Here is a 14,034-nt window from a genome sequence, read left to right on the forward strand (position 1 = left end):
AATCACTAATTATGATATTATATTATAAGCACTTTATATAGATATATACTGTATCTATACTATTGATATTAATTTAATGCCAACAACACATTTTCACTGATAATAAAGTTAACATAAATTTATATATAAAAAATTTCAAAGTTTTCAAAATTTATTATAATATCAAATAAGTGATTAAATATATGATTAGCAAATTATAGCGTTTAAAACCAACACACAGTTGTATAACAACTACAATAACAAAATATTTTTATTTTATAAATATATATTCATTCATACGTGTAATAGTCTATACTATACTGTATATATCAATATTATTATTATTAATATATTTTAATATAATATATTTATCAAATGTTTTATAACTTTTGACATTTCAAGTACATTATATATATATATATATATATATATATATACAGTAAGCTATATAAGCATACCTATACTGTATATAAAAATTATAAATTATATATCAATTTAAAAAATACATATATATATAAACTTTGATAAATATATTCAACAATGTTTTTTTCAATATAAATATAAATTTATAAATTATATACTGTATAAGGAAATTATATATATAAATATTTTTTTCAATAAAAAAATTGGTCATTCATTAACACATCAATATTTATAAATAAATTAATTAATATTCAAGTTTTTTTCAAAAATACAAAATAAATAAATTATTAATAATTATTAATACATTTTATATATATATCAATGATCCACATTTCATGTGATACTGTCGTCACTAATAAAAAAAATTGAGAGAAAAAATTTATATAATTTTTTTTCATATGATTTTATCCGTGAGATTTGAAAAAAATATATATTATATTTGTATTGAATATATATATATTTTTTGATGACTTATTATTATTATATTATTAATATATATATATATATATCAATATTAAAGTCGATATGAGTTTATTTGACAGCAATAAACAAAATCCTTAGTGTTTTTTTTGGTGGTTATTATTATTATTGAAAAAAACAACACAGTATTTAACTATAAAATAAAATATTATATAAAAAAACACTTTTTGGTTGTTAAACATATGGTGTGTATGAAAAGTCACATAAAAATACTAAAATAATAAAAATAAAATAAAATACAATTATATATATCATATGAACTGAAAGAGAGACTAAACTTTTATTTTATTTTATTTTATTTTATATATATATATATATATATATATATTGAAAATAATATAATATAACTGAAGCATAAAAAAGTAAAAAAAAATTATTTTTTTGTTGTATTGAATCAAAAATGAAAGCCACGAATAATAATAATAATAATATAATACAATAATAATAATAATAATACTATTAGTTTGTAATGTTTGACTTTACTTACAAAAAACTGCAGACTTATTATTATAACAAATAGGTTTATATTCAATATAACAATATATATATATATGTAGACTATGTATATGTTATTTATATAATATAAAGAGATATTCACATGAATATTATTATTATTATTATTATTAGTATATTACTGTATATTATATTAAATATATGTGTTATTATTATTATATGGCTTTTATTAAACAAAATTCAATTCAATGATAATGCATATAATTCACGATTCAGTCTATTAACTGTTAGTTAGTTTTTTCTGTATTATATATATATATATATATATATATATGGATAACATATATATATAATACACTTATATATATAATATCATCTATGTATTTATGCAGTTATTTAATATCATATTATACTGTATTATTATTATTATTATTAAACATTATTGAATTAAAGCATACAAACATTTACATTTATTTAGTTATTTTACTGTATATAACAATAGCAAATATATGTTATATATATATATATATGTTGAGTACAATATAAAGTTTTATTTTTTAAGTTTTTATTTTTTAAACCATTTGTTTGTTGCATAACTATAAAGTTATATAATAGTTAAATATATTCAATACTTATATAAATTATATTTATATTTAATACTGTTGTATAACTATAATATTATATTTTATGTAATACACACACACATACATAAAAAAAATTTTGTTGGTATTTTTCCCTCAAATTAATTTATTTGTACAATTGATTATGATTTATATATTAAAAAGTTTTATATATATATATATATATATATATATTATTAAATGCATTAATAACTGTATTTATATAATAATAACAATAATAAGATAATACAGTACATTACAAACCAGATATACTAAAAATCATAAAACTTATATATTATATATATTATTATATTATAATACACACACACATATATATATATATATATATATATATATATATATATATTAATAAAATTTATATATAAATAACATTCATATATATACTGTATGAATACATAGCCTTAAAAAAGCCATGAAATTAATGGTACCAAACAATTGACTAAAATAAAAATTATATCTCTTTTATCTCAATTTGCAATAAATTTTACTGAAAATAAAAGCATTTATTTATTTATTTTTATAGATATATATATAATATATGTTTATATGATATATGTTTATACAAAAAAAATAAATAAATAAAATAAATATTTTCTGGATTCAATTCAAACATATAACTATTATTTTGTTGTTGTTAATGTTGTATACAATTTCAATCATTGTAAGTGTATGTACAGTATGTATGTATGTATGTAATTGTTATGATAGGAGAAATGCTTATAACAAACAAACAAACAAAAAAATTAAAGGAAAATGTAATTAACTTTTTATTTTTGTGTATATTTGCTCTCTCTCTCTCTCTCTCTCTCTCTCTCACTCACTCACTCACTCATTCACTGAATTTCTTTCAGAGATAAGGGTTTTTAATGAATATATTATTATTATTATTATTATTTAGTATAATTAAAAAGCATACACTAGATTTAATCAAATGAGACACACTTTTTTTTGTTATTAATTATACTATATCTCACATAATATATAATATATAAAGAGAGAGAGAGAAAGAAAGAGAGAGAGAGAGAGAGAGAGAGAGAGAGTATAGAAATTATATAATTATATACTGTATATAATTAACATATTATATAATATACATTAGTGTCACATATGTAGTTGACATAACTAATTGTAAAAATAACAATATATATATATATATATATGCAATCATATTGTATTAAAATTTTTATATACACTTAACATAATTATATAATTTATAAGGGGTTTAGAAAAATTTTATTTTATTTTTCATTTTTCATTAAAGCTTAATAAAGCAGTATAAATAATAATATTTTAATGACACAAATTAACACTATATACATATTAATAATAATAATAATACGTGTAATATTTTAATGTATTGTATTTATATGTGCGTAAATATATATTAATATACAATAAAAATTCACTGTACTGTTAATAGGTTTGTTTAAAATTATAATTATAATTAAATTATTATTAAAAGGTCACATTTATTATATATATATATGTGTATGACATCAGTATATACTGTATTATATATATATACAAAAACAGGTATTTAATGTGTGATATGTCTGTGTGTATGACATCTATGAAAATTAGGTCTCTCTCTCTCTCTCTCTCTCTCTCTCTCTCTCTCTCACTGTCACTCTTACTCTCTCTCTCTCTCTCTCTCTCTCTCTCTCTCTCTCTCTCTCTGTGTGTGTGTGTGTGTGTGTGTGTGTGTGTTAACAGTGTATAATATATATGACCATAATCTTGATAATCGATTTGTTTACTAGATATATATACAGTATATATTATAAATTAATATATAAATATAAACTTAAATTTTTGTTATCCACAATCAACAAAAAAAACACATACAAAAAATAGTGTATTTATGACAAACTTGTTTTTCTAATAGTGTAGTAAATAGTAGTACCCATTAGGTAGGTGCCTGGCCTGGCCTAAACTAACTAAGCGCCTGGATATTATTATCGATTAAAACAAATATATATATATATATATATATATATATATATATATATATATATATATATATATATATATATATTATCATATGATCGATACTATACTATATTTTTTTATATGTTTAAGTATTTTTTTCATAAAAAAGAGTTAAGAAAAAAATTTATTGTTTTTTGTTGTTTTATTTAATTTGTTGTTTTTTTTATTTTGTGAAAATCATTGACACATTATATATATATTTCTATACATTATATTCACAGTAAATTAAATTATTTTTTTTTGTTCAAATAATTTAATAAATATCAATTAATTACAAAAATAACATAAAAATTATATATATATTTTAAAACACGATATATTAAAAACTAACAAATAAACAATTAATAAACAATTTTACAATAATTAATTATATTTTTTTAGTTAATATTAATATTACAGTTAAATTATTGATAGTTTATTAGTAATAATTTTATTTTAATAAAAATCATTTCACGAATTTTCAATTTGAAATATTATTATTATTAATAATAATAAATAAATTATTTAATATTATTATTTTTTTTTTATTATTATTATTATACAGTAAAAATTAAATTATTCAATTTATAATACAGTAATAAAATTGTCAAGATAAAATTTGTTTAATCGTAAAGGCCATAAATAATGATAATGTTATTAATAAAAAATATATTAAATAAAATTATGTTTATTGTATTATTATTTAATAATAATTTTATTAATAATTTATAATATCTGATTGTATAAATTATATTAAATTTAATGTATTTACTAATGTTAAGAAAATTTATTATTATTATTAAATAAATCATTTTAAAATTATAATATTTATTTCACTATTATAATGAAATTGATGATTAATAATAATTGTTGCGCAATCAAAATGTTAGTACGTATTAATAATATTTATTTTTAAAAATGTTAGCTTGTTAATTTTAATAATTTTTTTTAAAAAAGGTTATAATAAATTTAAACTATACTGAATTATATATATATATATATATATAACAATTATTATATTATATAACAAATATATATATATATATATAATTATAAGAAAATAAACTAGATAAGTTTCTGTGATTAAAAATTTGTAATTATAAAACAAAAAAGTTTATATGTTTTATAAATAAATATTTATATTATTAAATTACTATTTAGACAATTTTTTTGTATACACATTAATTTTATTTAGTTTTTATATAATATGATTATTGTATGTTATTTTTTTTATTATCATAATCTTATTTTTTTTAAAGATATTAAATAATATTATATGTTTATCAATTATATATATTTACACATACATATATATATATATATATATATATATATATATATATGATAATAATATTGATAATTTTTCCATTTAAATTATTATTATTATCAATATAATGATTATATCATTCAACAAAAAATTCACATGAATTAAAAATTATGAGATAAATAAAAAAAATTATGTGGAAAAAAATGTTTGTAAATCTAACAATATTTTACAACTAATTAAATGATTAAATTTCTAGTTATATAGATTACACAATATATATATAGATATATATAAATGTAATATTACTGTTATGACTGATAATAATAATTGTAATAATTATTATATACTATATATAATATATATAGTATTTAAAATAAAATTTTTAATGTATATAAATGTAATATTACTGTTATGACTGATAATAATAATAATAATAATACTGATTATTATTATATAGTATTTTAAAATAAAAAATTTTATTATATATATATTTTATTTAATTTCAATGATTTTTTAAATAAACAAACAAACAAAAAATAGTCAATTTAATAATTGAAATCCTATTGATATACAAATATAAATGTATAATAAAAACGACAAACATTTGTCAATTTTTTTTTGTGTATATATTCATTGTCTACAAAATCATCTGAAACGACACAACAAAATTAGATTTAATAAAATTTTAGTCTATATATAGAAAATCCTTAATATATATATATATATATATATTCCACTGTTTTTATGGGATTATTATTATTGTTGTTTAGTCTAAATATTTATTACTAATTTTTTTTTATTATATGGATTATATATATCACTATCAGAAAAATCCAATAAATATATTTATATATCATATTTTCTATGATTCATATTATTTACTTTATATATATTTATTGTTTAATGTTTATAATAGAGATAAAAAAAATTATTTATTTTTTATCAGAAAATTTTTATTAAATATTTATATTTATTTTATATGATATCCATATTTATTTAAACAGTACTTAATTATTAAAAATTTTTCTATATATGTGTGTTAATAATACAATACAATTGTATGTATCCATGTATAGGCACACAAAAAAAATACAATATGTAAACCAAAATAAACAAATATTAATAGTTAATAATAAGCCCTAATATTAAATTTAAAAAAAAAAAATTAAATATATATAGATATAGATTAACTATAATATAAATTATTATGATAATTGTATTTTTAGTTTTATTTTAATTAATGGCATTTTATTTTTTAAAAAAAACTAATTAAAATTTTTTGGTATCATTTAAAACAAAACAAAAATGTTTAATTATATCTAGATAAAAAAAATACTATTAGATTATTAACAACAAAAATATACTAATAATATAATAATTATGAAAATAAAGTTTGGTTTTTTTTTGTGTTTGGCCCACAAAAAAAATATCATAAAAATAAAACTAAAATATAAAAAAAAAATGTTTGGGTCGTCACGTTTAGGATGTAAGTGACAACAAGTTTTTTTTATATATATATATAAAACAAAAATTATATAACAGTTTTTTTTATATATATAAATAATAATACATAACTCTATAGTATATTAATGTTTTACACAATATATATATACACATATACAGTATATATAATTATTGCTTATATACCGGTAAATATATATATAAGCTGTATATATATAGTGTATATATATAAGCTGTATATATATAGTGTATATATATATATATAGGATGTTTGTATAACGCGAGTGAGAAAAATATTTTATAGCAACATATGATACTAAAAATAATAATAATAATAATAATATAATACATAATAAGGCAATGAGTTTTACTATAGTTGCTGTATTACAGCACTAGTAATAATAATAATAATAATAATAATAATAAATAATGTGTTGCCGTGCTATTGAAAAATTTTTTTTTTATATGCAGTCAATGTGTTGGCGCTCTCTCTCTCTCTCTCTTTCTGGGGCTATACTACCAGTGCTAGCATAGCATAGTTTCACATAACTAACTACACTTAACTTATATGTATATGAAAAACGCTATGGCATTGGCTCTACACATACACACACACACACACACACACACACACACACACACACACACATACATACAGTATGTTTGAGAGGCAATACATATAATTGCATACCAATGGACCTGTAGTTAAACATTATGTTTTAGTACACAAATAGCTATATACACAGTATATACTGTATTATATATTAACGAACTTCTCTCTCTCTCTCTCTCTCTCTCTCTCTCTCTCTCTCTCTTTCTCTCAAAAATACCAATCATATGCTATGCTATGCTGTAGTGTTGTTGTTGTTTAGTGTATGTATGTATGTATGTATCGTATATATGATAAAAACTGCCAAAACATGTATGTATTGATAGGTATACATACAGTGTATAATAAACCAATGGCTTCACTGTAATACTAAACCCATACATACATACATACAATACAATACAAACACTACTAGACATTCAATGAACCATTGATTGCCATCACAACACATACACACAGTATGTATGTATGTATTGCCTTATAATACCTATCAAAATGATTGTTTAAGTTTAAAAAAAAAAAATTTTTTTAGTTTTATTATTTGTGTGTATTATTTGCAATGATTTTTATTGTTTAAGTTTTTTGTGAGGTTTGGTTACATTGACTGTCTGTATAGCCCAACAACCAAACAAAAGTAATGATTGTTTTTTTTGTTGATGTGAATTGAAAGTTACAGAAAAAAAACTTTTTATATTTTTATTGTGTTATTTAAGTTTCATTTATGATATTATTATTTCATTATTGTTTAAAATAAATAAATTTTTTTTTTTAATGTCTATGATATATAAAAAAAATATATATAAAATATATTATATATAAAGTTTCACTTGATTTCATAGGTAATGTGATATAATTTTTTTTGTGTGTTTGTTTTGTTTGTTATATTTATAGTGTGTATGTCTATAATGTCTACTTATATGTGTATTTATCAAACAAAACATAAAAAATAATTAACAATTTAGTTTTGATTATCATTATATTAGTATTAGTATTATTATTATTACTATATGTTATTGTCAACAAAAAAAAACTTATTATTATCAACAGTTGATTAACTAATTTTAACTATAAGTGTGTATATGTGTTGTCTGTGTACTGTATATTAGCCGCAAAAAAAATAATACAGTATTTTATATCATATATAATGTATTGGTATGTAATGTAATGTTAATTAATGCCAGTGTTTATGTGTATGTGTGTGTGTTGTTATGTTTTATTACAGTCATTATAATTACTGCTATTATAGATATATATATATATATATATATATATATATAGAGAGAGAGAGAGAGAGAGAGAGAGAGAAATATAAGATATGATAAAATATATTTATATTAAATACATTAGTTGTACTGTTAATTATAATTATTTCATATATTAATTGTGATATATATAATATACACATATGTATGTATTAAATATGTATTAAAAGTCAATGGGTATTAAATTAATACCCAACTTATTATTATTATTATTATTATTACAATTATTGCCAACTTTTTATCCAACAATTTAATAATGTTTATGTTATATATCTTATTATTATTATTAAGTAAATAATTATATATAATTTCAATGCCTATGACTAACTTATAAACAATTTTTTATGTGATAATTAATTTTTATTATTTATTATTATTTTACTTATTATTTTATATTTGTTTAGTTATATTATAGTAGTTTTTTGATGACAACTACAGTCAGTACACAACATCAACACATATATAACACCCAATCAATTGATAATAAGTTTCCACAAAACTTGAAGATATCATTGAAGAAAAAAAAAGTTTTTTTTTAATAATAATTATTATCACCAAATGGTTTACCACTACTTAACTGCTAAATAAATGGTAATCAAATCATCGCTGGCAAAGATGTCTGGGTCGGCATCGGCAGCACCGGGCGATGGCCGCCGTAGCGAAGTAATCCTATTGGACGGCCGTCGGGTTGAACTGATAATACAACGGAAACTGTTTGCCGGCGATCTCTTCGATATTGTCTGTTCGCACTTCCAGCTGAAAGAAAAACAATACTTCGGATTGGCTTTTCTGGATGAAACCGGTCAGTACTCGTGGCTTAATCTCGATAAGCGTGTCCTGGATCACGAATGGGCTAAACGACACGCGGCGGCCACGGCTACCAACAGTGGCCATAAACTGGTACTACATTTTCTGGTCAAATATTTTGTCCAAACTGTTGTCCAATTGACGGATACTTCGAGTGTCGAGCTATTCTATTTGCAAGCCCGATCCCTGGTGGCCAATCAAGTTATCCAAGTTGACCAGGATACTGGTTGGCAATTGTCGGCACTGGTCATGCAGGCAACGTACGGTGATTATACCGATGATGACGATAACGATAGCAAATGCAAGAATCAACTCAAGCGACACCAACAGCAACTGATACCGACATATCTGCTGAAAGAGTTGCCATCGTTGGCGGCTTGCGAAGAGAAAATCATTGGCCATTATCGCCAACTAACGGGTCAGACACGCGGCCAATCAATAGTCAAGTATATGTCGCTGATTGAAAAACAGCCGACCTACGGTGTACACTTTTACGAAGTCCGGGACAAATCGGGTATACCCTACTGGCTAGGGCTGAGCTACAAAGGTATCGATCAGTTTGATTACGCCGATCGGCGTATACCTCGCCGAACATTTCTATGGAAACAATTGGAAAATCTGTACTTTCGGGAGAAAAAGTTTTCGATCGAAGTACGCGATCCGAAACGCGTTGTCCACGCCTTGTCGTCGGTTAATCTCTACGAAAATGCTATCGAAGAATCCCGAGGCGATCTGGTGGACGATCTGTCGTCGGCCATAACCGATCCGACAACCCAGGTATCGGTCAGCCGGCGTACGTTCGGTCCGTGCAATGTTACCGTCTATGTATGGTTTGCCGCCAATCCGTGTCTGACCAAGTGTATCTGGTCGATGGCCGTAGCCCAGCATCAGTTCTACATTGATCGGCGCAATTCGGTTACTGCGAAAAATCATCTGAATTGGCGATCGGCGGATCAGATTGCCGACGAACTTACCGCCAACAAGGCGTTTGTCGAACGATCCGAACGATCATCTGGTTCTTCATCATCGCGGAGTCAGCTAACCACCGGTTCCTCATCACAACAACCCCATCATCATCATCATCACAATCATCATCAGCGGACAATCAGTTCCCATAGTCTGCCAGCGCTTTGTATTGAAAACGAAACACTGGATAATCTTGAAACCAATAAACGTAATCAACAAAAACAAATGTTTGACGCCTTAAAGATACGTAAGGAAGCACTAGAAGAAGCCATGAACAAGAAGTTGAAAGAATTGAAAGAGTTGTGTCTGAAGGAAGGGGTTAGTTAGTTGTCTGTCCGAATCGGATAACTCTTTGAAAATTAATGGTTATTTTCAATCATATTTTTTAATTTTGTTTAAATTATTATTATTGATAGGAACTGACCGGTGAATTGCCGCCCGAAACACCATTGAATGCCAACGAACCGATTCCAGTAATCAGACGTCGAGTGGGTACCGGATTTACGCTAAACAACAGCAAACTGATTGGAAAACCAAAGACCAAACAGGAAGCAAATCTAATGAAACTGGAACTGGAGTACGAAATTCAAAGTAAAATAGTGGCCGCAGCCGCCCGACTGGCCAAAGATGGTACTACCAAGAAGATTGCGCGCCGTCAGCGCAAACACGCCTACCAACAGTCGTTGGCCAAACTCAAAGACCTGGAAGGCCGGCTGGTTGTGGTCAGGCGTCAAATTGCGGCCTCAAAACAACAACTATCAACCAAATCTAGCCGACGCCGTAGTAGTCATCAGTCAACCGAAGATCTAAGCGACGACAATATGAGCCATTCGACTGACGAGTCGTCGTCGACGACAACACAACAACTGGAAAAGTGTGGCAACAGTTTGAACAAGTTTTTCGTTACCGAAGACAACAACAACCAGACCAGCAAACAATCGGAGTTTTCCGTACGCAGAACTGCCAGTCTATACACTGGATCTATACCGTCGACACCGAACCCGTCGTCATCAACAGCCAAAGAAGATGTCGATCATCATCAACAGCGACGACGACGACCACTATCGCCGTCAGTCATATCGCTAGTGAATCGCACTAATGCTATCCAACAACAACAACGGCCGCGATCGGCGGCCGCCGCCTCTGAACCGGGTGATCGTCGTCGTCGTTGTGGTTTTGATTACGATACCGATGAAGAATCCAACGAAATGTTACGCAATCTTGAAGCAGACAACAACAGCAACAACAACAACAACGATGTCTTTGCCAGCAATAGCGATATCGCCAGCAGCTGTGGTAATGGAAGTGTCATCTATTTAGCCGATGATGACCAACAACAACAACAACAAGAAATTAATAGAAAACGGCTGTTAATGGCGGAGGAGTCGACATATATTAATAAATTTGAAACATCCGTACACTTGACTGACAGTTCCAATCTATATAGTGTTCCCAATAGACGTACATCTATTGCCATCAAAAGCCAAGACGACACTACACTACTGATCCGATCGCCAGTTAAGCATCAGTTCAAAGAGCCGTTAGTACCGGCAGTTGTCAACAACAAACATCATCGCCAGTGTCTGCAAAATGATAATATGATAACTCTGTTGTTGCGAAGTAATAGTCTGGATAATAGTAGTCATTATCAGCAAAGACGGAGAAGCGATAGTACTTACGAGTCATATCATTCGCCAACCAATTCAGTAGTAGTTTCTTCTTCTACATCAACTGATCCACAACAACAGCACCACAAACACTATCAAAATCATTATCCATTAGCTTATCGATTGAGTCGTACATCACTTACCGATAACCATCAGTCAGATGTTTCTACTTGTCCTCCATCACCGACTACACTAACTACCGGTACCACTACTAACACAACTACTACTACTACTACAACAACAATGATAAACCCGATGGCACAGAGACAGCTGCCAACACTGCCGATAGAATCGCCGCCGCCGTTGTCGCCGTCAATAACCACCAAATGTCACTTTTCAAGAAGTGAATCATCTCACGACTATGAAAACATTACCGGCATTATCATCGGCCAAGAAGTTATTCCTCCATTAAGATCGGCCCAAATGGTGATCACCGATAATATCACCGCCACTGATGATATGGATAGTCACAAGTTTCGTCATCATCACAACAATGGGTCTCAAGACATAAACCAAAAACATCCGAATCATTATCATCAACAACAACACAATTATCATCAGCAGCACAACAACAACAACAACTACTATCATGAGAAGGAATCATCGGTGGTTTCCCTAAGAAATAGGATAAATTCGGGTCCAATAAGTAGTCAGACTTCGATGACTACTACTACTACTACTACCAATACTACCGGTACTACTAATATGCCATCAATGGTCACATCAAACAAAACGCCAATTATATCGCACAAACGCCAGGACTCGATGTTCATCAGCGATGAACGGATGTGCACTACTAAACCATCGCCGCCACTACCGGTACTCAAGTCGTGGACAGAAACGTCGCTTGACTTTGTTGTGTTGCCCACAAAACAAAACCAAACCGCCGAAACAAGACCAACGACAATACTTGCCAACGATTCTCATAATATCTACGTAAATACCGCCCATATTATGGCCACCATTGACAACGCGGCGGCTGCGGCAAACAACTCTGATCCGTCCAAAGAGTTGTACGTCAATGTCCAGACTATGGCACATATGATGCCCACATCGTCGTCGTCGTCGGTGTCATCATCATCAGCACCCGAAACACTGTCATCGTCTCACTCGACTACACCATCACCGCCACTGCCAACACCACCACCGCCGGCACTATCATCGCCCACACCATCCTATGCCAGCAGTTGCAGTACATTAAACATGATTAACAACAACAATCGCAACTCAATTGCGTCCATCAGTTCCAAGTGGTCACTGAACGGCTGCGGCGGCGGAGACTATCAACAAACAACCAATAAACCGACTCCAATACCAATGTCGCCGACTATACCGTCGGGTAACGGTGTCGAAGTAACCGTTGTAAGTGTTGGCCAATTTCAGCCCTATTGGGAAGAGGAAAAGCCGTTCGAGTTGTCCGACTTTTATAAGTACAGCAAAAAGCATAACAACAACAACAACAATAGTACCGGTAATCGCCAATCACGGCAATCGGTTAGCTCCATATCGTCGTGTAATAGTACCACACCGTTACCATCGGCTGACACACCGACCAGTCTATCGCCAATATATCAAAACTGCAATAACAACAATAACATTAATAATAATAATAATACACTTATTGGCGATAAAAATAATTATCAACACTTACACCACCACCACTACAACCATCACCATCATCTGACCACTCCATCCAAGACTGAAATATCTCAGTTAAATACCATTCAATCGCCACAATCACCGCTAAACGAGTCGCTAAAATCCCAGATGATTGTCAGCGATTCATTTACCAATGAACTGATCTCATGGTATGATGATCACCGACGGTCGGACAGTAGTACAGCAGTGGTCACCACCCATACGACCATCACTACCACAACCACCACCACCATCGGCAACAACAGTAGCCACAATCGTGACCACAATAAGAAAAATCCGACACTTGTTTAGAGAGAGAGAGAGAGAGAGAGAGAGAGAGAGAGAGGAACTGACTCTGAAAACGGACTGTTTTTTTATTTGCCATTAAAATCGCACACTTTATATATAAAAT

General features: G+C 27.2%; 2 protein-coding genes across 2 annotated transcripts in view; one reads left to right on the forward strand and one right to left on the reverse strand.

Moving 5' to 3' along the window:
- LOC128957127 (putative uncharacterized protein DDB_G0292292) overlaps positions 1–14,034 on the reverse strand; it is a 147,467-nt gene that overhangs the window by 12,287 nt on the left and 121,146 nt on the right. The window lies entirely within an intron of this gene.
- Positions 8,982–14,015, forward strand: LOC128957121 (probable serine/threonine-protein kinase DDB_G0282963). The gene is made up of 2 exons (XM_054302836.1): positions 8,982–10,635; positions 10,734–14,015. Exons 1-2 carry the CDS (start codon positions 9,133–9,135, stop codon positions 13,932–13,934), a joined length of 4,704 nt encoding a protein of 1,567 aa, XP_054158811.1. The 5' UTR covers positions 8,982–9,132; the 3' UTR covers positions 13,935–14,015.

The sequence above is a fragment of the Oppia nitens genome, unplaced genomic scaffold (genome assembly GCF_028296485.1).
Source record: "Oppia nitens isolate AA-2021 unplaced genomic scaffold, nextdenovo-longstitch-racon4-pilon3 scaffold36_pilon_pilon_pilon, whole genome shotgun sequence".
NCBI lineage: Eukaryota > Metazoa > Arthropoda > Arachnida > Sarcoptiformes > Oppiidae > Oppia > Oppia nitens.